The sequence below is a fragment of the Poeciliopsis prolifica genome, unplaced genomic scaffold, assembly GCF_027474105.1.
Source record: "Poeciliopsis prolifica strain line A6 unplaced genomic scaffold, Auburn_PproV2 SCAFFOLD067, whole genome shotgun sequence".
Classification (NCBI taxonomy): Eukaryota; Metazoa; Chordata; class Actinopteri; order Cyprinodontiformes; family Poeciliidae; genus Poeciliopsis; species Poeciliopsis prolifica.
Genome location: NW_026562442.1, coordinates 1,067,508 through 1,093,706, shown reverse-complemented (window position 1 = coordinate 1,093,706; position 26,199 = coordinate 1,067,508). Strand labels below are relative to the sequence as shown.

Below are 26,199 nucleotides of genomic sequence, written 5' to 3'. Positions count from 1 at the left end.
CACTTAGGAATTTGTTTTCTTAAATATAATTATATTATTTTAACCTTCAGCTTTATCTCATAAGCAGTTACCTCAGTTATATATTTTTACTTTTATTTTATTTGTTGCTGTAACAGATTGTTAATTATATGTTTGATTGCATTATAGTGTTAATATAGACTAAAGCAGACACAATTTTACCCATTTATGTATCCGTTTATTTAACTATTTATTTTACTTTGTAGTCCTCAAGACCTTAAGACCAATATAGTCAAAGTTTGTGATTTTTACATTTTTATTAAATATCTAATAGTAAGATTTACAAAAGAATGGAAACAAATATTGAAGCTAAAATAAAAACCTATAAAAAAACAAGAGTAAGACTACAGTAATTTAGAAGACATGATAAACAAGCTAAGTAAAATATAACAATAGCAGAAATTAAAAGAAAAAAGTTAGTTTGCACACTTCTCTCTGAAGTCCTAGTTTCAATGGTCACTACTTACCTCAAATTGACACCCATCATCCTGTTAACTAACAAGGAAACAAATTAAAACAAGTACAATCAATGTATTTATACACACTTTATTAAAAACTGTTGCCTGACAGTTTAGAAATGCTGCTCATAAGAGACAAACTGTTTACAAAATGTTAAAGTACAGTCACAGAGGAACGCTTCAGAATTGATTCTCACAACAGGCTGCAGCAGATTTATCTTTTAACTAAACAACTAAATTTTATTGACTCAACACAAACCAAACAGAACTAAAGACCCATTTAACAAAATAAAAAGAAGATGTAGGGATTTTTCATCATTTCTGTCATCAGAAATCTGTTCTAAAAAGTCATGAATTGTTTTTAAACTACAAACTGGTGGGTGACCTGGCAAGACATAAAGCAAACATAAAAAATGGATGCCAAATAAATCTGAAAAACAATGCAATTTTTAATATTTTAAAAAACAGAAGGGAAAAGCCACAGTGTCTGTAAAATGAAATATTCACTTCTTAAAGTCTTTGCATCTGAGCATTCATTTAAAAGAAACATAGTTCACGCATTCTTCCCACAGTGTTTCCGTGCAAAAATAGGATAAAAAAAAGGATTTTGATCCTCTTCTAAAAAACTCTGAATCTGAAAATAAGTGGCAGCCTGCGCTTTTCAGACAATAAATGTTCCTAGTTTATAAATATTAGCTCTTGGTCTTTAAAACAAAACAAAAGAAAAAGGTCAGCATTGCTCGTTTATGTCCTTATACACAGTAAAAAAAAAAAATTAAAACATTCTGGTTTGGCTAAACAGGAGAAACAAGAAAAATATCACCATAAAAAATGTGATATTTCCAGTTTTATCCAGGATTATTAAACATTTCTGTTTATGTTAAACTCTTAGGCACTAAGATGAACATAGATGTTTTGTGTTAAAGCTGGAGTTTAACAGTAAAATCCCAACTTGTTCCTTAAAATCTGCATACATTATCCAGGCAAAATGGCTTAATGTAACTACTGTGCAGCAAACGGGGGATAAACATAAATCACAACCTGCATATTGAAAAACAACAGCTTCGCACCCAGATATGTATTTGGATCTAATTTCCAATGGAGCGCCATGTCTGGAACGGCCACCAGAGGGCAAACTTCTGCCTGCTGAACAACAAGTGAAAGAAAAGTTCATTTCCAAAACCAACCAGGTCTCTAAATATTGATTCAGAGTAAAAGAGTGTAGAAAAACAAACATTCTGCTGTGTTTGCACCTTCCATCTAAATGGAAGGTGCATTTTTATTGAGATAAAGAGAGATTTTTACAAGCTGTAGTTGATATCCACTGATTAGCTCTATGATAAACCACAATTCACCAGGGAACCACCTCAAAATTTAATTTCTACAAAAATCTCGATCATAGATCAAACAAACTGTTTTTTAAAGAGAAAAGTCAGTCTATTGATACATTTATCCATGTCCTGTACAGTCTACACTCTGTATTTGGTTGGGGCTCCTTTTGCATAAATTACTTCATCAATGTAAAGTGTCGGTCAGCGATCAACTTGATTTTTTCTTACATTATCTAGAATAAACTTTGCTTCACAGTCCTATCAAGTGTATCCAAAGGGTGCATGTTTGTACACTTTTTTCTTCCACTTAACTTTCCTCCGGATAGCCATGATCTTCAGCAATAACTTTTTGGTATTTGCCCTCTTTTAGCAGGGTATGTCTGTAAGATCATCTGAACAAATCGTTTCTGTATATAAAATATTTTTTATTGATCAGTACTGATATCCTGATTTTAGTTTTTCATTAGCTGTAATCCATAGCAATAACGATTAACAGAAATAAATGCAATTTCTCAGAGCGTAATTAAGATTTACTCTGAATTACATCACTAAAATAAATTAGCTTTTCCATTATGTTCAAATTTTTTAGAGAAAAATATGTAACTTCTCTTTCTGTTCTCTTCTAATTCATTATAAACCTTTACAACTATTTTGCTCTCAGGTCAGATAAGTAAAACTTTTTTAAAGCTGCAAATGTTACTTTTTAATAAAGAAACAACTTTTCAGAGTTTTTAGGAAATTTCTTATTAAAGAACAGCATTTTATTTAGATCTCTAAAACCATAAATGTAAAAGAGGATAGATATATTTTTTTAAAAGCACGCTGATTCCCCATTTATGACAAGGAAAACAGATCCAAAACATATTTCTGGTACTTTTAGTGAAAATTCAGTGCAAAAAATTACAGGAAAACTTTACAAAACAATTGAAAACCTCCATTTACGATTATATTTTTCTAATAGCTTGACATTTCCTTTTTCTGTGCAACTTTTTGTGTTGCATTTGTTGCTGATTCTTGGCCCCTTTAAAAAGAGGTTTTTAATTTGAGTGTTTTTAAATCTGGTAAAACAAACATTAAATAGAAATAAAAACATTTAAAAACAGGACCTGTTTCCTGTTTTAACCAAATTTATGAAGAGCCATTGTGCCACAGGCTGCAGACTGCTGTTATAGGTGATCTTGGATATTTTACTTTTTCTACTTTTCAATATATTTTTGTCATTTTAGCTGCCTTTGCTGTTACTGACCGTTTCCTATTTTGTGTCCAGTTTGTCTCAGTTTTCTACGTGGTCTCAGTTGGATGACCTTTCACCCTTGCACCGCCTGCTTTAACCTAATCGCCATCTGGGTGCTCAGCTTTGTTTTCGTCAGTGAGTGCTTGTCATGATTCCTTCATCTGAAAGCATTTTGAAATTCATTCCCAGACTTTAGACTTCTGAAGATTTCTCCGCACACTTTGGTTAAACTTCCTCACACGTGCTTCTGGACTTGACTGTTGACCCGCAGCCGCGACCGGCTCCGAACCCGACCCGAGTCCGCACGGCCGAGCATCAGAGGCTGCTGGCTTTTTGTTTGAAAGGTTTCCGTGTGCGGTTTGTAATCCGTCCGGATGGATCCGAGTATCTACTGCTCCAGAATCATCGCCTCTTGGAAGGCTTCGATCCATCTAAACATAGAAGCACAAAAAGTCTTTTTTTAAATTGACACTTTTTCTGGAGCATTTCTTTAATGCGCTTATACTGGGGAAAAAAAAAAGTGGTCATGATTGGCTTCTTAATCATCAGTTATAGATCTGAGTTACTTATAGCTAGTCTTGTCGCCATTTGCATGATTTATTGTTTTTCTCTTTTCACCATTTCTACCAAAAACTATATGACAAAATTTTTCAGTTTGTGCACAGAGACCTCATGGTTGATTTTATTTGTTGTTTCTGTTGTTTTATTTATTTTGCATATTTAAAATGTCTTCCAGTTCCTGCAAGAAGTTAAAGTTTGTCAATCTTTGAGAGGGTGAACTTGCATTATTATGCAATTACTATTAAATTACTTGAAAATAGGTTCAAAATATCAATATTATCATTCGTCAAAAATTTATTGATGAATTAATTTCTACGTAAACTTGATCACAATCAGTCCACCGACCCTACAGTTGATGTAGCAGCTTCAAAAAGTTCTCACACTGCTGTTGAAATGTTGGGTTTTTCTGATGTAAAAACAAGAAACCAAGGTAAATTGGTTTAAAGCATCCTTCACAAATGTCACATGCATCCTGTGCAACTGAAAAACAAGGAAAATATACATTTTTAAATCAATATTAAGAAATTATCTTTGCTGAATTGTGACTTGTAAATTAGTTTTACCTTATTTCAAGTGAAGTCAGCAGTTTACAGAAAAACTACATCAAAAGTAGTTGGTAGGATTTTGTATCTTTTGAGTGTAAGTTAAAGCGTTTTGTGAAGGAGGTTAAAACCTACTCTAGACCCAAATTTAGTGTTTTTATTTCTCTAAACTTTTTTTAAGGTTACTAAATAAGTTCCTGTGTGAATTTGTGACAGACGGTTGTGTTTATTTGGGCACCTCTGCGCTGTGGGAATGTCGTCAGCCTTGAAGATGTAAAACAGCGTGTTTTTGTGATACAGCTTGAACTGCAGCTTCTGAGCCGGCCCGTTTTTCTCCTCCCTCAGGAAGAATCCCAGCAGCGGTTGGCTCTCCAGCGCTGCCACGTCCTGCACCAAAACACACCGGGACCATTTTAGAGGAAGCCGAGACGCGACGCGCCACGGCCGGGGGAACACCAGCGGCGTACCTCGCTGGCAGCGTAGGTGTACAGAACTTTGTTCTTTATGACGAACCACAGCCTCTTCCACTGCTTCTTGTTGCCTTTGGATCGGTGCAAATAGCCGCTCATGGAGGAGTTTTCAGTGTTGGCGGACACCTGGTTGCCATGGAGATAAGTCAGACCCTAGGTCATTGAATATATCGACTGAGAAAACGCTACGTTTGTTCAGGTGTTGTACCTCCTTTAGCGCAGCTGGAATCTTCTTCTGTTTTCTAGTGAAGGAAAATGCTCCGGATTTAATGGGAGATGTTGATGACGAAGCACAGCGGTCGCCTAAAACAGATCACATTAGATGATAAACTTAATTATTTTTCCCTCAGAATTCTAATTCTGTGTCATTCTATGGAACAACCAAACATTCTTAGCTGCATGTCAGTTATGTCGCTAGCATATGGAAAATAATCCCAAAACTGTTTGTTCACACTGAAAGCCTGCACCAGAAATATCTGGAAGAGTTGAGTTTTAATTCTGGATTTGCATGATTTGCATAAACAACTTAAACAATTCTGATTCCGAGAAAAAAACAGAATTCTTTATTTTTGGAAGTGGCCCTAATCCTCTTCCGTACGCTTAGTAATAGCCAATAATGTGAACAATTTATTTTATAGTCCAAATTTGAAATTTTGACCACTATTTTCATCTCCATTTTAATTTATATAGCACCAGAAAGATGTCACATGAAGGTCACTTATTGATTGCATGCATCTACTCTGCATAGCCACATAAAAACTCCCATCTCTCTTCTCAACTGCTGATTATTGTGGAAAAACTGACTGTTTTCCTGAAGCTTGGCGAAGCAGTGGTCGCACACGCGAGCCGGTTGGTTCTTCAAGTACTCCAGGTAGTACTTATTGGTGGAGCAGGCCTGACACACCACCTGGTGGAGAGATAAGGAAATGCGCATTGGGGCAGGGTTGCTTCATTTTGTTAAAAGGTGGATCCTAAATGTGGCGCGGACCTTTCCGCAGGCCCGGCAGTGATGCCTCCTCCATGTCAGGGTGAACTCGCAGGTGCAGATCATGCACATGGTGGCCCTCAGGTCTGGTATCCAGATTGGAGCTATTGAACCCAATGGGGCGCCGCTGTCGACCACACATTCTGCCTGCATGGACAGACACTGAGCAAATATTACAGAAGTAAACCAGGATCAAAAAGATACTTTTGTGACACCTGTTGCTGGCGCGCTTTTTTGAGCTCTACTTTTATCCTTCCACTAAATTCTCAGTGAAATATTAAAAAAAAGGAAAAAAAAACCTAACATCACCCAAAATGCTCCTACTCAATTATAAACTAATCATGACCTATTCTGGGAAAGCAAGTAATAAATATCTTTTTTGTAAAATTCAACTGTAGATTCAAAACTTTAAATGTTTTTTCCTTGTTAAATGAAAAGGCCTCCACTTTGTTGATTATTTTGGGCTTGATTGAAGAAACAGAAACAAGTAAACCATTTGTTCTCAGAAGTAAAAGTAAGATCTTAAGTCAGTTTTCACTTGAAAACACTTTCTGTATTCAGCCAAATTTTAATACAGTAGTTAAAAGCAGAGATAGACGCACCAAGGTTTATTTTAGGGTATCAGTCAGAGTAGAGGTGGTCCTAGTTACCGTGACAACCACGAAGCGTGGAAAAGATTATTGCTTTGTGTTGCAGCTAACATTTTTGTAAGTAGGTGTTAATTTAAAAGTTGTGGTTTTGCTCTAATTTGTTCTTGAATTGTGGTCAGGAGGGCCACAAAAAAATCAACGTGGGGGCCACAAATGGTCCCCAGACCTCACTTTGAACATCCCTCTGCAAAATCACAAAATCTTACCAAGTTTTTTCAGACTAGTTTCCAATGCAGACATCTTAGTGCACTTGAATAGAAAACTAACATACAAATAAATTTTCAACAAGATGTAGGAGCTTGTTAAAGTCAATAATTCCTTAATATTTATGACAAAATACTATATCCACTTGCAGATTATTTCACTTATAACTAGAACTTTGTCATCAATAGTAAGGAATTATTGACTTAAGCTGCAAGTTTTATTTCCACAGAAACAAAACTGTCAGGAAACTAAATTAGAGTTTAATTTAATGAATATTGTTTGTGTAATGAATCTATTGAATGAGTCACTTTTCAGTTATACAGCTGTCATATATCAACGATGCCCCACACAGATTTATCGTTACCTCTTCCTGACTGCGACTGGAGATGAAGGTTATCTTCTTCTTCGTGTAATCTTCGATGGCCTTCCCGATGGCCTCCAGCCACTCGTCTCTCTCTTTCGCCGAGCTGCAAACACAAAGCGCATCAGAGCTCAGAGTCACAGCGGCGCTCTGCGGGGGCAGCGTCACTGTGAAGCCAGGCGCCGACCTGGCAGACAGGATGAAGGAACGCTCAACGCTTTCGATGTTCAGCTCGTTCTGATAGGCCTCCTGGCTCGGCTTGCTGACCTGGAAACGCAGAAAAGAAACTAACAAAATCAGCAAAGATGTCGAGGTTTTCTGAGCTCACGGTGGCCACAACTCACCAGGGTTTGGGTTTAAAAACAGATGAAAATCATGTTTGCCATAAATAAAACAGCAAAATAATCATAAACCGTAATCACAACGGCGTCTCAAACCTTCATTCCAGCCAGCGACAGAACACTGTTGAGTTTATACTGGGCAGACTGGACCGGAGTGGTGTACATGAGTGCATCATTAAACTGGAAAATTAAAAGAAACAATTCAGAAATAAGTTGTATTGAAAAAGAGGAAACTTAATATGAGACATAACCTCCTTTTTAATGAAGTTTTTTTAATTGTTTTTAATCTAAAGGTGCCATTAATTCAACAAAAATAGAAATAAATCAATATTTTATCTATTAGTTCCTTTTCACATAGTAAAATTCAAGCACTTTTTACACATTTTCTAACTTTTTCAAACTTTTACAGCAGTACACTTTGGAGATTAAAAACAATATAAATGAACGAAAAGAGACAGTTTAAATTTATAATTATATGATATAATTTATTACTGATATAACGTCTTGTAGCCCAGGGACAAGGTGAACTAAAATATAACAAAATGTTTAGAAATGTCTCACACACACTATGAACAGCTGACTGCTCCAATACTGCAGTCAGCAATATAAATTTAATATTAATACTAAATTAATATTAAATGGACAATATTAAATTATTAATTTAGTGTTAATATTAAATTAATAATTATTAAATATTAATTTAACAAAAAAACTATTTTAGAAGTATTTAGTGTATAAATTACAGGACAATATTTATTTCAGCTACACATAAATAAGTCGTTGAGAAATTAGGAATAAATATTCAATAAATTGAAACAATCAAAAGAAATGACGATCTTGTTAAAATATACAAGAAAATGTTCTCACTACATTTTCTGACATTTAGCAGATTTAATTAATTTTGGGGATCCTAATTAATCTAAAATAATTTAATCTGATTGAACTTCTGAGAGTGAGAAAAAAATGTGTCTTTTTTTGAGGTGTATAAAAATATCTGGCTGCATTTCCCAAATGATCAAATTAGATTTAACTTTGAAAAACTTCATACAAAAATCCTGAGTCAAACTTAATGAATGACTTGGTTTTCTTCACTGAAGTCGATGAGCAGCTTGACCAATCAGATTACAGAATGCTCCAGCGGAAATCTTGTCGCTCACCAGAAAAAACATTCTCGGCTGCATGACTTTCCTGGACAGCTTCATGAGCGTCCCCTCCTTCAGGAACACCTGGAAACGGAGGACATGTTCAAAACACAGTCCTGTGTTGCTTGGCTTCATCCTGACCCGGTACGGGTTGTTCAGGACTGTTCGGGTTCTGGACGTACCCTGCCTGGCTGGACGATCTCATGCTGGCCGTTGAGGCTGTACTGAATCTGCATCAGCTTCTGAAAATTATCCTGCAGCACAGAGGAGAAGAGGCGAGGCGTGAAGCTGTAAAACAAACGCTGTTTACTGGGAATAAAAGTCTCACCCCTTGTTTCATGATGTCATTCGCATGATTGGCTACTTCCTTCACGACGCTGAGTGCAGCTGCATGGAGAGGAAATATTAAACATCAGTGAAAGGCGCGTTTTCAGTCTCAATGCCAGACAGAGATTTTCATCTGACTTTGTGTGTCTTTATAGTCCTCAGAGTCTTCAGGGAGGTTCTTCAGATAATCTGCAAAAGAGTAAAAAAAAAACTTTACATTCAGATTATTTTACACAAATTCTGAGGTTAAAGTTCAGTTATTTACTTACTTATCACCACTTTATTTTTTTTTACGACAGAATAAATGTATTCTGTCATAATTTATGTTAGTTAGCTATCTGAATTTTTTTCTTGGTCCCATAGTTTTTTTTTTGCCACTGACAATGAATCTCGTAATCAAACTAACCAATTTATCTTGTCCCTATTCAAGAATGTTACAACAGTTTAAATAGAAGTCTTTGCATGTTTTGATCTCAAGATCCATTGTTCCAGGATAGACTTTTGCAAATGTCCACAAGGTGGCGATATGCTACAGAAATATCCACTACTGCAGCCAGGACCATAAACGCTGGTTTCACTGCAAGCTTCATTCTCGTGCTGCCAATAAAGCGTTGCCATGATCTAATAAACTGGTGACCTACAGTGTTCAGAGGAGGAGGAATCTGTACCTGTGAGCAGCAGCTGGTACTGAGGGATCCTCTGCACTGGTTTCAGAAGATAGTGCTTCAGAGCCAAGTTGGCGCATCGCGGACTCATCTGAGACAAAAACAGACAAACAAACAAACAAAAAAAACGCAGAGCAATTCAAGGCTGCAGCCGTCAACACAAACACAACAAACCTTACAAATTATTTAAACTTGTGTTGCTGTGATGCAGCAACAGCACCAGAAACTATCTTTGCACTGGAAGCCAGAGGCAGGACCCTTAACTATTAACTAAGCCTTAAAATAAATTCATCCTTTATTGTTACAGCATGATCTTACACAGGAAAATATATACATAAAATGTAAATGTAATCTGCTTACTTTGTAAAATAAAAACATTTTTCCAATAGGAAAATTCATCTTCTATGACATTTTACAAGTTTGGAGCATAGAGTTGGAAGAATATTGCAGGAAAATATCAATAACATCAATATTGTGCTAGTTAGCGCACATCTTCATTGAACACAATGAAGACGTGCGACTCTGCAGGGGCGGAAATGGGAATGGAGGAAAGCTGTTTTCTCGTTAACCATTTCTGTGTGATTTGGGTTTCTGTTTTCTATTTTGGATTATTATCTTACTGATTACCTGTTTTCTAACAGATATATAATTCTAACCATAAACCTAAAGCTACAGGTAAAATCCTCCGTGGAGATTATACCTCTGCAATCAATGAAGAAAAAACATAAAATGACCCCAAATCTACCTCAAATTCCCTGACGACAGTTGCGAACGCAGGGTTCTTCCTGCACTGCTCGTCCAGCAGGGCTACATTGTTGTCAAACTGGCGGATGTAGGTGGAATACATCTTCAGGTAGGGACCTTTCTGGACAAAAATGTCCGATAATCTCTGGTGGTCGCTCCTGTTAAGAAACGCAAAGAGGCTGTAATGAGTTATTATCAGAACTAGTTTCACTTTCCAATAATAAAACAGATTCTGCTATCTAATACATAGTAAACTAAAATATATAGAAAATAGTAAGCAGTGATGTAGAAAACACTTTGTGCATATCAGAGGTACGTAGAGTACTCAAAAAATTGCACTCATGTAAAAGTATAAAGTAGCAATCCAAGAAATGATATAATTTGAGTGTTGAGAGTGGGAGCGCACCAGTGCGCCACCCTGTCCTCCAGCTCTCGCAGCAGGTCTTTGTTCAGCTGGTACAGCTGCGGCAGGTAGTACAGAATCTGACTCAGGATCCGCTCGTCCACCACTGGCTTCCCGTTCTGACGCGTTGCCTTAGCAACAGCATCCCGAAAGTCCTGAGGAGACAAACCGGGTCAAATCAGAGACATTAACACACCCAGGACTTGTGCTGCAGCTGGACAGGAACATAAACTCCCCCACTTCTCCTGCACACATTTTATGACACAGTCAAGTCAGCGTTTTGAGTTTGCCCGTCGAACCGACGCACACATGCACCTGGAAGGAAGGGAAGGGAACCCGAGCACGGACCCGACGTCCGCTCTACTGAGCCTGCCAGCTCACTAAGTAAACAAACCCAAATCAAATCAGGGTCTAACAGATTCGGAAACATAAGCACGTAGAACAGGGAATTATGATAGGTATGCGTGTGTGGAGGTCACGGCTTGTAGCCGGAGGAAGCAGCTGCTGCAGAGCCAGAAGAATGTGATCTGACCTCTTTTCTTGGACACTGCTGGTCCTTCCCCCTGGAGAGTTTCCTACTAATCGTGCTGCGGTTTCACTAAAGCTACCAAACAGGTGGACTCTCCAGCCACATTACAGGAGATCTGTTACCTCATTTTACTTCTGTCTGTATCCTTAAATGAACAGAGGCTAACTTTCATTTTCACCATTTGACCAGTTCCATCGCTCAGCTGACATAAATCTTGTGTTTGGGTGATTCTCAAGTAGAACTGCATATCTATTAGGCTCTATTTATATTCTGTACATTTTTGAACTGCCGTTTGTTTTAAGACACGCTAAAGTGCTTAAAAGAAAACACCCAGTTGTTTTTTGGCAACAAATTAATATTTTTGGTGTTTGGAAAACCTTCCGAAGGCACTGCCCCGTTACCTAGCATCCCACCCGGAGTGCCAGCACGTTTAGTCAGCAGTTTTTTCCCATCCAAAAACGACCTGCTGCATTTGTGTTGGCTGTGCAGGAGCCTCCACTTCGGCTTTTCAAAGATGTACAGTTGTATGATTGCGCATCTACTTGTATGAGTAAACGCTGAGTCACCTTTAATATCCACATTAAAAAAACAATATTGGTTTGATGCAGAATAAGCAAATTAAAATCTCCACTATACCTTAAAGTCTTAAAATCTCAATAAAATTCATATTTTATTTGTGATACTATGTGTAATCAGAGGGGTTAAATAGATTTATAGGTGCAGGGGGAACATTTACTGAATGCTCTTTTGCAAAGCTAAACATCCTATGATCCCTATATATAAATTAAAGGTGCAGCATGAATCTAAACATCGGATGAGAGGTCAGTAAATGAATAATCCTGCATTCAGTTCATCTGACTGAGATAAAAACATCCTTATTTAACAAACCAAGTCTGCCAGGATCAGTAGGCTTTATGGACATGTATAGGTAAAAGTAATCTGCAAAGAAATGCATTATTCACTACTATTAGCAGTAAGTTAGCCAAGAAGAAAAATGTAACTGTATTTAAAAAATGCAAACTTCTTTAAAAAAAATTTAATATATAAGCAATTCTAACCCTGGTGGGGGCACAAGTAAAGCCTGGTGGCCTGCCAGGCTTATAATACACTGGGAGAAAGCCTAACATTAATAAAGAATATTTTTCTGTGCCCCAGAAAAAAGTCTTACCCCAAAGATTATTACAACAAATCAATGCAAATTTGTCTTGAATTGAAGCAGCTCTTTAAACGATTGAACTTCACAAAAACAAACAAAACACCAAATGTTTTTCTTTAATTTATCGTCCATACGCTAAGCTAACAATAGATGCTAATGCAAACACCAACATCCACCCGTCTTATGGGAAGTTAATCGTCTCTTTCTTGCTTTTCTTTCAGTCAAACAAACACACTCCCTTTACTGAGTTTCCAGTCAAAGAAAAGTTCAAAGCAGCTCTTTCCTCATTGTGGTTTGGTATTCACCTGCCTACAGCTGCCCCAGTGAAACCAGTAAAACCCTCAAACACAGCCCACATCAAGAGAAAACGCTTTGATCGCCACTCAAACAGTAATCACAGACACCGCTGTTTGTCCTCTGGCTGCTCAAGCAAAGGAATAAAAGCAACACTTACTATGTGTAGAAGTTTTAGGACGTCCACAAACCTGAAAAAGTGGAAATAAATTATTTTAGCAAACTTTCAGACACCAGCTGCAAGTCCTGCATCAACAAAACACTCACACTTTCTCTGAGCTCATGATTTCCTGGGCGATGTGCACCACTTTCTTCCTCTTCATCTCATCCTCCTGCTGAAAAGCGACAAACAGTAAGAAGATCACTTAGAAAAGGTCAAAACCACGCAGCATTTACTCACAGACTCACTGCAGATCACCATGATGATCTCTGGGAGTTTCAAACCAAAAAAACAACGGCCTCCTCTCTCTCTTTCTTTCTGCTGCTGGATGGGAACAGGGCGGTCGCTGCGTCACTCGATTTGGACGCCGGCCTTGGCCTCTGCCTGCCTGCTCCTATCTGAGGCTGTATTTGTGGAGCATTGAGGGGCTTCAGACTCAGGTGTTGACAGCATCATGCAGAGGGTCATTGAGAACGCATAAAGGAAGGGAATAAAAAAACTGTTTCATGCAGAGAGGGAGCTATTCCTGAACCCGCAGCGCCTTCTGTGTTTGCTCACCATCCCCCTTTCAACACATACTCATCCACTTCTAAAAGGCCGTCACAGGGAGCAAACATGCTTGGCAGCATGCGTGCGCTGAGTGTTAAGTCTCCAGTACTGATTAGAGATGTTCACTGTGACCTAGAAATGTTGAACTAGAACTAATGATGAAGGAGGTCGGTTTAGTAGAGGTGCAAATATTGATAATATCAGTATCAGATCGATACTTTAGTTTCAGATTCTGATTCAACTCAAAGCTACCGCCAAAAATATTTTGTTTTGATTTGCTCTCTTTCAGTATTTTTTGTACAGAACACAAATTTGTTCTGCTTTTCTATTGTTTTTGTTTGTCGCATTGATCATTCGCCCCCATTAAGTCGCAATGTTTTCTTTTGTTTGTAGCGAGCTAAAGTTACTTTCAAAATGTTGAGGTCAAAATTTTTTTAATAATCTGGTCTTATAAAAAGTTGAAATTGCTGTACATAACATTCTCACACAACAAAAACATAAAATTTTACCAATTATTTTTGGTCTAGTTTCTAGTAGGGCTGGAGGACATGAGGAAACTCTTAATATCCTGATATATTTATGCTATATCACAATACATGATATTCTGAAATGAGCTCTAATGTTATTTTAATCTATATACCCCTTACAGCATGATGTCACTCATGCAAGCCCTGCTAGACTTAAATGCAAGCTCATGTAAAAAGGATTGCAGTATTTTGCTATGACTAGATAACATGGTGAGAAAGTAGGTCAGTTGTACTTGAGTTTGACAAACTTAAAGATGTGTTGTGGAATAAGGTGTTTTTTGGTTCAGCTTAAAAATAAAGAGCCAACCAACACACAAACTGACAGATCAGCAGTACAGCAGGTGTTTAAATTAGCTAATCAGCCACCGCTAATTAGCGTGGCTAAGAGCAGCGGTGGCTAATCTACGACAGCGATCATCAATGAATAAAAGCTTAATTCACATGAAGCCTAAAAACCCCAAACTGTAACGAACCGATTGTTCTGTTCTGGGGTAATGTTTGAGTGTTTTTGGTGCTGAATCTCAATGCGTAAAGTAGCGTTGTCATCGTTGCTATGGGAACGAGTCTGCGCGTGTCGTAAAGCCGACAGGAGAACGAGAAAAAAAAAGAGCGGTTTTGAGTTATTTTCTCATTGCGTATCACTAAACGAATCATATCTACATCTCCAGGTTCCTTTATATCCGACATGTGAAAGAATAGCCTGATTAGGCGGTGAAATAAATTTGTGACACAACCTTTTGTCGCAATAGTTTTACAACATGTTTCGAAAATTACCTCATTTTTTTTCCGACATCCTCCATATAAAACTCAAACCGCTGCCAGGTTATTGACTCAGCGCTGTTTCTCTTCAGATCGGGACTGGTTCATCTGATTCGTCTTCAGTTCGTTCACGGCTCGCTGCCTCGAACTCTCGCTGTCACCGTCTTGTCTTCTCCGTGATTGGTGGAAACGTTTCAGGTTGCCAGGGGGACTAGTGATGCATTCATAGGGTGTCGGATAAACCATACTCGCAGTGAATTTGACGGCGACGGTTTGTTTAAACAATTTATACTCGATAGTGGCGATATAGCAATTTGAAGGAATTGTTTACTGAAAATAGGCTCCTTTATCCTGCTGAAAAGTTACTTGTAAATTATTTTTTCCTTATTTCAAGTGTCGTAAACTAGTCCACAAATATCACACACACATTTTTTTTTAGCATAATTGATATTTAGAGTGCAAATAACATTTTCAATGCAGAAGAAGAATTCAAGTTAACACGAAAGTGTTTACGTAGTAGAAGAAGATCCTACAAAACATCTCAACATGGTTTTTTCAAAAAAGAAAAAGAAAGTGAAATTAGGTGGGGGGGAAAACTGATTGGTCGAAATTCGGCTGAGTTCAGTGATTGGTCAGAAAAACAGGCACTACAGAGATTTGCCATAAAGCCACATGTTGAATTATTCATCATTTTCCTGGATAATAGGTTATTTAACTATTTTATAAATGCTTATCAGAAGCTTGATCATCAAACTTGAATAAAAATCCCTGTATTTGCTTGGCATTGGATCAAAATCTAAATTTTAAGTATCTCTCTCCAGGTTTCACTGTCTTCCTCATTATTTCACAGGATTTCTTCAGACTTTTCACAAAGGGCAGATTTGTTCAGAGTTAATTAAAGTTTATCCTGTCAGCAGATTCAGAGAGGTGTGTCTGGATTTTCCCTTGCAAAACATTTGTCTTTGCATCTGGCAATTCCCCCAAAATGCATTAATACACATTAATTTTTGTGCCCAAAAAGGGGGAAAAAGAAATGTCAATTCCAGGTGTCATTCCCTCATGTATCCTCCTATATTGACTTAAAAAATAGATAATTGCCACATGTTGTGGCTACTAAACAAAACAACTGACTGAACCTCCTCCAAGGTTAGTGACTCTATGTTTTTCTGTGTTGTGTAAGTGCCCTCAGCCGCTCTGGATGTCGTAAATCACGCTGTGTTAGCAAATGTTTTGGTTTTAATTTCATACTTAATTACTTTCTGACTGAGGTGAGTCATTAAATCGCTCTGCAACCTCATTTCATTCCAAACAGGATGAAATGAGCGTACCTGTCTGTCTGCCTCGTCCAGGTGCTCCTTGCTGGAGGTGGAGCTGTTGTCCTCTTCGTCAGAACTGTGCATCTCGTCCTCCTCAGAGTGGACATCGTCCTTCAGCCAGTCGCTATTTGGGAAGAGGATGTCAGTGGATGAAAATAACGTTTTAGACATGTACAGTAAGTTTGTGCAGAAGACTGGGTGAGGGCTTAGAAAAATACTTCCTGGATAATTAAAGATTTAAAGAAAGCTAGTGCAAAGATCAAGGTCCCAACCTGAGTCATTTTGCTCCGACACTGGAAAAATAGTAAGAAGTCTGACTATAGTTTCCAAAGAAAATATTTACTTCACTGTAGGATTCAAATTCATAAAACTAACCACTGAACTCCAAAAATAAATTCTTACAACTAGAAAAAGACTCAAAAGAACACGTAAGCATTCTTAGTGATGCACTGATCCACTTTTTTCACTTCTGATATTGATGCCAATATCTGAGGTTTAGGCTGAAACCGATCCAATGCAGAAAAATAGTGCTGAATTAACTTTAAACATTTCGTTTTTTCAACAGAAACAAACATATTTGATTACAAATCCATTTGTTACGAATGCATCAAACTTAAATACAACAATAGTCCTGGTCAAACATGTAAACACAATACAACAGCCACTGTAAAATAAATAATAAAGAAAGTGACTAAAACGATAGGTTGACTATCTTGGTCAAACATGTCAAAATAAAATGCAACAAACCTTTCAAATGATTCAGAAAGTAAAATTCTAATGTAAGATAAATAATAAAAAAAATAACATTTAGATCACAAAGCAAAGAATTAGACCAAGTAAATCAGAAAACAATATTCGATGTAGAATTCTTTTCAAAATCGTATCGGCGCATCTCTAAACATTTTCTGAAAAACCCGGATCCCTCCTAGGAATGTAACTGATAACAGTTCAGCTTGTTATCAGTTAAATGCCCTTTTATGGGATTTCTAACAAGAACAAACTGTTTCAGCTCACATCAGAACGACTCAGTGATGGTTTTTCTAAATCAATATCTTTCTCAGGCGGTCCTGGTGGGATTCCCGGCATGCTTTGGGTCATTGTCATGTTGCAGGTACAGCTCTGCTTCACCTCTAATAGTTTTAACAGCTAGTCTCAGATTTTATGATGGGTTCTATAGTGAATTGGCCAGATCCAGATAGAACAAATAATCCCCAATCATGATACTTCCACTGCCGTACCTCAAAGTTCCCATTACTCTAAACTGGTCTTTGTTGACATTGTTTTTTTTGTTGACATTGTTAAATTTCTCCCATGAAATTTAAGCTTGTACTTAATAATTTACATTTTTTTGCTACATTAAGACTCAAATATTGCTTACATATACATATTCAAAAACAGACAATTTGCTCCACATTTGTTGTGAAAAATCAAAAAATTTTGCATTTAAGACAAAAACAGCTTTGTCTTTAATTATGTTCTACCCTAAATTCCTCTGGTCATATTTTCTGCTTCATTTTCTTCAAATTTCTTAAGAGGAATAAAGTCACATATTAAGCCACTTTTACTGTACAATTATTAATGCATTAATCCAAAAAATAATCAACAGATTAGCCATCACTGCTTTGATGTTAAGTCAAGAAGAAATTTCTGGTATTTTTTAGCTGGAGATGCGTCCTTTGCAACAGAGTGTTCACAAAAGGAACGTTGTTATTGCATTTTATTTTATTTACAAATAAAATGTTTAGTTTCTTTTTTTTATTTTAAAGGAATTGAATAATTTTTTAATTATCATCTTTTTATGTTTTCTCTAAATGTGCCAATTTTTCAAACTGATTTATTGACAGAATAATTTATTCATCTTTAGTGGTATCTTAGTTCCACCTCTAAAGCACGGAGGTGGCTGCATCAATCTTTAAAGCTGGGTTTTAAGTTGAAAAGCCAGGGCCCAAAAACCTGCCAACAAATTCAGCCAAAGAAATCAATCAAATTTCCAGACAAAATTTTACCGAAAGGCTCAAAATAGGACATTTATCAACATGACTGGAAGCTTTTAACAGATTATTGTTGGCATAAATCCTTTGTTTTCTGCCAGCTAAGACGTTTAAAGCTGTACTTCTAAAACCTGCTTCTTATCTTGCCTTGGGCGACTGAGCGACACTCAACAGGCCGTCTCTGCCAGCTCAGGACAAGCAGCAGCACGAGTCTGTGCCTCTGATGTTTCCCTCTGGATCGCCTGCAGAATAAAGCCGCCTGATTCCAACCGGAAAGTTCACAACAGGAGGAATTTAATTCAGTTTAGGTAGAGCTTGGTTGTTAGAGAAAAAAAACCTAAATTTCTTGCATTTCTTCTCAGATCTTTGTTTTTCTCTTACCTAAAAGCCCAAATTTGTCCGTTTTCCTCCCAGCTTTTTTACCCCTCGTGTTCCCTCTCTCCATTCGGTTTCTCCAGCATTGTGGATCAGGCACAGAGCGCCACTTGTTTACAGCCTGAGGCTACTTACATAAACTCAACGGGCTCGGATGCCTGGGAAACACCACGGATTCGCTCGCTGCTTCTGTCTCCGCTTTAACAAACACCAAGATCTGCATTCCAGACTGAATTGAGAAGCAGAGCACATCTTAGACGTTTACAAAGCTGATTTAAAACCCGTGTACAATGGAGCCATCCTGCCTGCATCAGTTATACACAAGATGTCACAGATGGTAGATAAACAAACTCACCGCTGAAGCGTTTCTGTATTTTATGTTTTCTCCTACATGTTAAGTTGTTTTTAAGTTATTTAAGTGCCCAAAGGTCTGTATCAGAAACTCAACAGGCTCAACGGACTGAACTCTTAAACTAGAGGTTTTACATTAGAAAATAAACCAAAGAAAGACATCTGACAGCAAACAGCTCAACAGTTATTTACATTGTCTCCACATAATCTGCTTTTTATCACATTGTGTCCAACAAATGAGACCTCTAGTCTGTTCTTTTCCAGATAAAAGTTTCTTTAGGAATGAAACTCGCTTTGTTGAGACAAACAGATAATAGTTTCCCATCTTATCTAGAGATAGCAGTTTAATTACCTTTAAAGCTAAAACTTGATTTGTCATAAAAAGGCTTATTATCTTGAAATACTAAGCATTAATGATGGTTTTGTCAGATTAAAAGTGATTCTGAACTTTTATTTCTACTCCCATGACGAGCTCATAAGAATGTTCAGCCAAAAATAACCAATAATTATCTCAATAAAGTGAAATCTTAAGATGTTTTCATTTTTATAGATGCTCTTGAGTTTGTTTTGTATAAATAATAGTCTGGATTAGGCCTGCACAATATTGCTTGAAAGTAAAATCTTTGATTTTTCTCATTCTAGATCTAATTTCCAATTTTAAAAAAATTTATTCTTGTTTTCTAAAAAATATATTACAAATGACAAAAATAATTTTCAAAAACTGGCTTTTATTAGGACCATGATATGAGGATTTTTGTTAAATCACAAGAATATAACAATTATAATATCAGCAGAATATAATTTTACCAGTTTTAAAATTAGGATAAAGAAATTGTTTTAATTTTTTTTATTGTTCTTGCAGGAATTTTTATAAAATTAAACCTTCATTCACCTAATATTTCTTTTTCACTGGTAATATTATGACTTTATTCTCATATGATTTATTGTAATATCACTTTAATCTCTTATTACTACAACTTTATTCCCATAATGTTATGACTTTATTTTAGTTAAAAAGAGAAGATCTTAGCCTGACCTTTCAAGCCCGAGTCAATAAAAGCTGTAAGACAAACTTGTGAAACAAGATGGCGGCCGTGGGCGTACTGATATTACTGTAAACATTGATGGAAAAAAATATCCAGATTTTCCAAAACTTCAATCTTTAAAAACCGAAAGTTCAATTAATTGATAAAAACAGAATATTGCTAAATAATGTTCTTTAAAAAAACGGGAAGGTTTTGTTCTGGGGTGGAGAAGATTTGCAGGAAAAAAAAAACAGCTTAATACGCCATAAAACATTATTTCATGTGAAATGTAACTTTCCTTAGCTCTTTTTTTCAGCATGAGAACAAACTAGCCAACCGTGCTGTTCAGGAGAGGAAAAAAACCAGAGTGTTGAGGTTAAAACGAGGTTAAACGTAGAGCAAGGGCGGCCAGAAGGAGGCGGCGGAGGAGGCTGGTGGTTGCTGGAGGTACATTTTCCCTGATTTAGAGAGCCGTGTGGCGATTTCTGCGATTCTCAAACATTTCCTGCTCCGGCCACTGAAAATAACCCACAGGAAAACAGGCCCACTCAGAGCACATCAGCGCTCTATTCAAACTCAAAGCCACTGACTCAGACGCCGACATATTTGTCTTCCAGTAAATACGAACTGCTTCGGTCAGAGCCAGTGAACCTGTCGCCGTTCTCCCACTGAAGGAGCTGGAATCACTCCAGTATTGTTCTTCAGATCATGGGTCCAACAGCTGATCGACTAACGGTCAGTTGTTAGTTCATTAAATAAAAATGAGTTCCAATTGATTTACTTATAATGTCCGTTATTAGTGTTGTAGTTTGGCCGCGGTCCAGCAGAGGGCGCCGCTTGTAATCCTTAAGCAGAGGCGTAACATAGCCGTTGACGGATAATCAAAAATGGCGGCCATACCAGAAAGAGAAACGGCCCAGAGCACCGAGTGGAATGCAATATGAACCACTTTCTGTGGTTCTGTTTTTAAAAAAATAACACTTGATAAGCTCCTTAATTTATCACATTAACAGCGTTCATTCAGCCGAGCTGCGTGACGTAGCAACAGCAACTTTTAGTTCAAAAATGACTGATGTGCTGCAAGGCGGAGGAGAAAACGCTGAAAAACATTTCATGTTGGTTTAACATGATGTTAAACCAACATGATGCAACATGATGCCCATCAGTTGACATCTGTTGTGAGTTAATTCAATTAATGGCGCTAAGTTTAAAATTCCTCCAAGAGCGGAAAGCACTTCTGTCTGAACATCTCATTGGTCATCAAGTGTTTCACATGTTTTATTACGTTCATCTTTTATTTTTCTATTCAGCAACTTTAGTTGCTCCTGTTTGTTGCGTTTTATTAATATATCGAAATTTATAGATGTGAGAAAACCACAATTTTTTGTTTATTCAGCCAGTATTTAATACAGCTGACACAAAATAATTATGTCTGTTTTTAATTGAGCTCTTTATGGTAAACAAAAAGTTAAATAAACAACATATATTTAATTGTAAAGTGAAAATTTTCTTCTTTTAATGTTCTGAAATTAACTGAATCAAACCTTTTCCACACTTATCTCTGATCATTTAGTAAAATAACAAATCAGGCATTAGAGCAACATAAAAGTGTGTCCTGTAGTCTGAACCCACCTCTCGTATTCATGCTCGCTGCATTCGTGAAACGGGTCCTGCACCTCGTAGATGTTGGCGTCGTCGGGGTCGTCGTGTGGCCAGCCCAGCCTTGCTCCGTGGAAAGGCAGGTTCATATACTCTGGGATCTCCTCGTACAGCGGCACGTTCTCATACTCCACATCCTCCCTGTGGATATCAGGGTCCTCGATGCAGCTGCTGGGCCGCCCCAGGGTTTTGTCCGTGCTGGTGCAGTCCAGGGACTGCCCCCCTTTGGCCAACAGCTTTGGCAGCATCTTCACATTCAGCCGCAGCTCCAGCAGCTTGCGGAAAGAGAGGCTCCTCTTTTGGGACGATCCGGCCCGGGTCGCCAGGTCGGCTGCGGAGAAGGACTGCGCCCTCTGCTTGCCCCCCAGCGCCGGTGCTCGGCTTTTGGGCGGCATGCTGCTCCTGGTGGGAATCTGACGGCTGAAGAAAGTGACGCAGGGTCGCGAGAAGCGCCAGGCAGTTTTCTCCTGAGGAGGCGGCGGCAGATCCCTCATGGGGGTGCTGGCGTGGGGGGGCGCAGGAGGGCAGACGGAGGGTGGCGGTGGGGCTGGCAGGCTGTGTCTCTGAGGTTTCCTTGGTGGTGCCCGGGGCGACTGCTCATCCTCGGCGGAGAGGGCTTTCTGGTGACAGCCCAGTTTGAGCTGTTTGGGGAGGGTGTGGGAGATCGGGTACCGCTCGAAGTCGCCGTACCCGTCCTCCTCCTCATTCTCTTGTTGAGCCTCCTTTCCGTGACCTTCGGAATCGGGGCAGGACAGCAGGTCCAAGGAGTGGGAGGTGTTTTTGTTGAGCAAACAGCGGACAGCTCTGTGCAGACTCGGAGAGAGGGAGGTTTGTCTTGGAGGCGGAACAGGAACGTCCGTCTCTAAATCTACCAAACACGAGTCTCTCTGGGTCTCAGAGTCGTCTGCTTGCTGCAGCTCAGGCTCATCCTTCTGCTCGTCCACCGACACCGCCTGATCCTGACCCTCTACGCCGTCCTGCCTCACCAGAACCGGCTTTTTGAACTTCCGTGGGTGAGGCACTGGGAGAGGCTTACTGGGAGCGGCGGGGACCAGTAGATCGGCCTGGGAGCTGGTGGGAAACGTCGGTTCTTCTGCTTGAAAAGACTCTGGTGGTTGGATGCTTGTCAGGATGTTGCCTGCAACATCACAGGCTGTCTGCTCTACCGTTTGGGCCTCAGTCGGCACGCCCGAATCCTCCTCAGTCCTCTCTCTGCTCACTAAGCCCCTATCAAGATGTCTCTGTCTCTGAGGTTTATCCCTCGGCGTTTTGCTATTTCTTTCGCTCTTATAGTCGGCTAGACCCTTCTCATGGGTCTCCTCTTCCTCTTCTGTGCTTTTGCCGGTGGTGACCCCGTTCTGCAGCGGCTCTTTGTCAAAATCTGTTGCAGATTCATTTGTGTCTCCGTTTTCCTGAGGGTGACACTCACCAGCGGCGCAGGAGCAGGTGGAGATGATGTAATGCGACGCACGACTCTCTGTCTCAGATAAAATCCCATTCTGAGTGTTGAGGTGGAAGAGGTTTTCATCCAGAGCCGAGCCGATGGGTTCGGTTGGTTTGAGCAACGGGGGGGAAACGGGCGGCGATGAGGAGCCCGGGGATCTGGGTAGGCATGGTTTAGGAGCAACAGCTGGTTTTGGCCTCTTAGGGGCAGAAGGGGAGGGCTGGGACAGAGGACATGGCTTCGGGGCAATGGGAGGTTTGGTAGAAACGGGGAGTTTTGGCTTGGGAGCTAATGGAGGCTTCTTTACACCTGCATATAAAACAAAAGACAAAACTTTACTTTGTCTCCCTGTACAGCTCATCAAAATATCCCCCCTTCCTGCTGAAATGTAAGAAAAGACAGCTGGAAGCTGGAGTTTAGGCAGAGGTCAAAGGGCAAATCTTGGGGTCAGAGGGTAAAAACCAAGAGCCAATAAAATTTTTAGAAGATGCCATTCCTTAAATAAATTATGTTATAGAAATTTGGATATTTTTCTTGAGTTTTTTGCCAATAACAGCATAGTTTCTATTGTAGGGCTGAAACAATTAACCGTGATTAATCGATTATAGATCTCAGCTAATTTAGTATTTGATTAATCATTAACTGGACAAACTTTAAAAAACCATTTGCTAAAATAAACAACAAACTCAGAGGAGAAATGAAGCAAAACTGTATAAAATATATTTAATAACATAAAAAGCCTTTGTTTCTCATTATGTTGTCATAGTTTTAGCTTCAGCTGGTTCAAATTACTTAAATAAATCTCCTTTAAGAACCAATTAATAATTGGTTAATCTATAAAAATGTTGCTGTTAGTATTTCTTTAGCTGCAGATGAATTATTTGATCAAGTATTCACTGAAGGAATGCTGTTATTGTATTTTAGGCTAATTTTTTATTTTTTTTATTAAAGAAAATAACTGAGTTGATTTATTTCCATATTTTAATGTATTTGTAATATTGCATAAGAAAGCCTTACGTGGTAAATAAAAATCTGCAGAATCTGACTTTTTTAATCTTATTAATTGATTAATTGCCAGAAGAATCCATTTCCAACATAAATGTTAGTTGCTTTAGTTAAAGCTTTTTTTTTTTACTGTAAATAAAGCTGCATTTAGACAAAAGTATTCTAAAACTTCAATTTACTTTCCTGGGATTTTAAGTTATAGACCAACAATGAGTGAATAACTATGAAGTTAAATGAAAAAAAAACATGATTTTAAACGTTTCTTACAAATAAAAATCATAAAATATGATGCATTTGTATTCTGACAAAACATGGCAAAATGAGGTTAGGGTTTAAATATTTCTGCATGGCAAAATGAGGTTAGGGTTTAAATATTTCTGCAAGGCCTGAAAAATCAGATTAACACTGATAAGGTTTTATTTACTGCTGATTTATATCCGTGCACACCGAAAACATGAACAGCTTTCCTGCCACATGTGGATGTCATGGCTCAGTAGAACTTAACTATCATTATGTAATTTTCCACATTCTGTAAATTAAATCTGGATCCCCAGAGGGAAAGAACCTGGTTTAAATAAAGGACCAAACATCCCCCTGGTCAGACAAATGAAAAGCTGTGAAATCAGCCAGAGGGGATTTATTTTCCGCTTTCCTGGCTGAAACTCCTCGCTAGTCGACACCATGAGGAGTGGAGTCATCGAGCGGATGTTTCCGAAAAGGCCAACAACAAAAAAAAAAAACCTCTGCAAAGCATGCAGGCTGCAAGCCTCCATTCACAATAACCTATAAACATGATGTTCACTTAAATATAAACACACCAGCTCCATTATTTGTGCATTTCTTCACATGTTCTTCTATTATAAGGCTCACTTCATAATTCGGTTATAAAATGGAGTTTAAAAATATTCGTTTGACGCAGTTGTTACCAAATCAAACATCTAAATCCAAGGGTGGCGGATTTGACTTTGTATTTTAGAAATAAACCGAATGTGTCAGCACATGTTAACGCAACATTCTGGTTCATAAAACATGGAAAAGCGAGAATAAAGCAGGAAACGTGAACATTTACTGAATTCCTTTTGAGAATCTGACTTTATTGTGATGAGATTGCCCTATTCTGTGCTGTTGGACTGAACAACATCCTCCAATCTAACATGAAGATCCCAGCAGTTTATAGCACATGATCGGTCTGACTTGTTGCATCAACAGCAGGACAGATGTTTGGGACAAAGGATTTACCCCTCCAGCTGCCACAAACACAAAGGATCATAACTGTTATTTAAAATCACCCACATTTAAGCTCAAACCCGATGCTTTTCTATCTTTTTGGAAGCTGTTATTATGAAAAACTGTAATTAACTCTGGGCAGGATTTTTCTTAAATTGACTCAGTGGATGCTGGCGACGGTTATAGTTTTACAAATGTGATTTTCTGTCCATTCATAGCGCAAAAACCTGAGTAAACATTCGCATTTCGTTTTAACTGAACATAACCGCCGAGCCGATCTGCAGCTAGGAAGAGTTAGCTTCGACACGAACCTGTGCTCATGACTCGCGACTTCTTTTCGCTCCTTTCTCCATGAGGAAAAATTTACTTTCAATGGAACTCCGAGAAAATCGGGATTTTATCTTCCTCCCTTGGCATTGTCAGAGAAAAAATCGAGCCAAGGAGAAAACAAAAGGCTCCATCGCTGCTGCTGCTTATCGCTCCGGCGGATACGCGGATAAAGTTGGTGAGCCAGTTAGTTTTCCCATTTTTTTTAATCGAAGTTTTCAGCCACGGTGCTTTTCCCAACCGTTTGATTCAGAGAGGAGCTCAACATGCAGTCGATTTCCGGTTAGTTTCAAAATAAAATTATATAAAAACAACACAGTTTGATTTTTTTGGATTAGATCGTAAAGAACAGATTATTACAGACATTATGTACATTATTAATAGTTTGCTCGTCTTTGGTAAGTAAAAATAGTGTGACATACGATGTTTTACCAGACCGGTCATGTGTTTTAAATAATTTTTAAAAGTATTTCCGGTCAGTTCAAGCTAAATTTTGCTAGCTTGTCCTGTGTTTCATTCCTTTGCTTTCTCAAAAATACCGCTTCGGTTTACGACCACTTGGGGCGCTCTACGGGATCTTGAACAGCTCACTACTATGCAGCAACACGTCAACAAAGCTGCCATATTGGAAGGGGAAACAGCGGCCAGGAAATTATTAAAATAATTTCTACTTTAACTGGGTTAAAAGAGGCTTCGAATGTACTTATTTGGAATTGTTTGTTTTCATTCTTTTATGCATTTAAAATTTATTTTTTGTTCATTTTTACTATTTGTTTATTGGTGAACAAATAGTTCACCAATGAACAAACAAAAAACAATATATATATATATATATATTTTTTTTTCACCTTTTAAAAGCACACTTTTAGATTCGATTCAGCATGAACTCTCGGCAGAAAACACGCCGCTTCCTGCACTTCCACCAGAAAAAAAAAACACTCAGGACTGGACAGTGACGGGCTGACTGGACGACGCGACTGAAATCACTGCGACCAAAACGCTGCTGGTCAGAAGAACACGGCGAATTACGGAAAACTAAATGCTAAAGACTTGTTCTTATTGAAAATGT

The 26,199-nt window shown here is 38.3% G+C and overlaps 1 protein-coding gene across 3 annotated transcripts; it reads right to left on the bottom strand.

Annotated features, from left to right (window-relative positions):
* Positions 1-544: 544 nt before the first annotated feature.
* On the bottom strand, positions 545-25,356 carry fgd6 (FYVE, RhoGEF and PH domain containing 6). 3 transcript variants are annotated; one of them, XM_055020340.1, is made up of 21 exons: positions 25,115-25,356; positions 21,101-22,880; positions 15,739-15,850; positions 12,683-12,750; positions 12,576-12,606; positions 10,440-10,591; positions 10,035-10,191; positions 9,293-9,380; positions 8,763-8,813; positions 8,626-8,684; positions 8,480-8,551; positions 8,313-8,381; positions 7,252-7,335; positions 7,002-7,081; positions 6,818-6,920; positions 5,603-5,761; positions 5,419-5,521; positions 4,823-4,917; positions 4,612-4,740; positions 4,383-4,531; positions 545-3,472 (listed from the first exon to the last, which is right to left on the bottom strand). In XM_055020340.1, exons 1-21 carry the CDS (start codon positions 25,122-25,124, stop codon positions 3,430-3,432), a joined length of 3,594 nt encoding a protein of 1,197 aa, XP_054876315.1. In that variant the 5' UTR covers positions 25,125-25,356; the 3' UTR covers positions 545-3,429. The 3 variants fall into 3 exon arrangements, with proteins under 3 accessions (XP_054876315.1, XP_054876317.1, XP_054876316.1); XM_055020342.1 differs by having other exon boundaries at positions 5,603-5,746; XM_055020341.1 differs by having other exon boundaries at positions 12,683-12,747.
* Between the last annotated feature and the right edge of the window lie 843 nt (positions 25,357-26,199).

Bases quoted from the DNA above. Each gene is read 5' to 3' on its own strand.
- fgd6 (XM_055020340.1), bottom strand. The intron at 8,552-8,625 runs GTGAGACTTTTA...TCTGTGCTGCAG, and splicing joins ATGACATCATGAAACAAGGG to GATAATTTTCAGAAGCTGAT. The intron at 4,918-5,418 runs GTCAGTTTTTCC...GATCTGTTTTAG, and splicing joins CGCCAAGCTTCAGGAAAACA to GCGACCGCTGTGCTTCGTCA.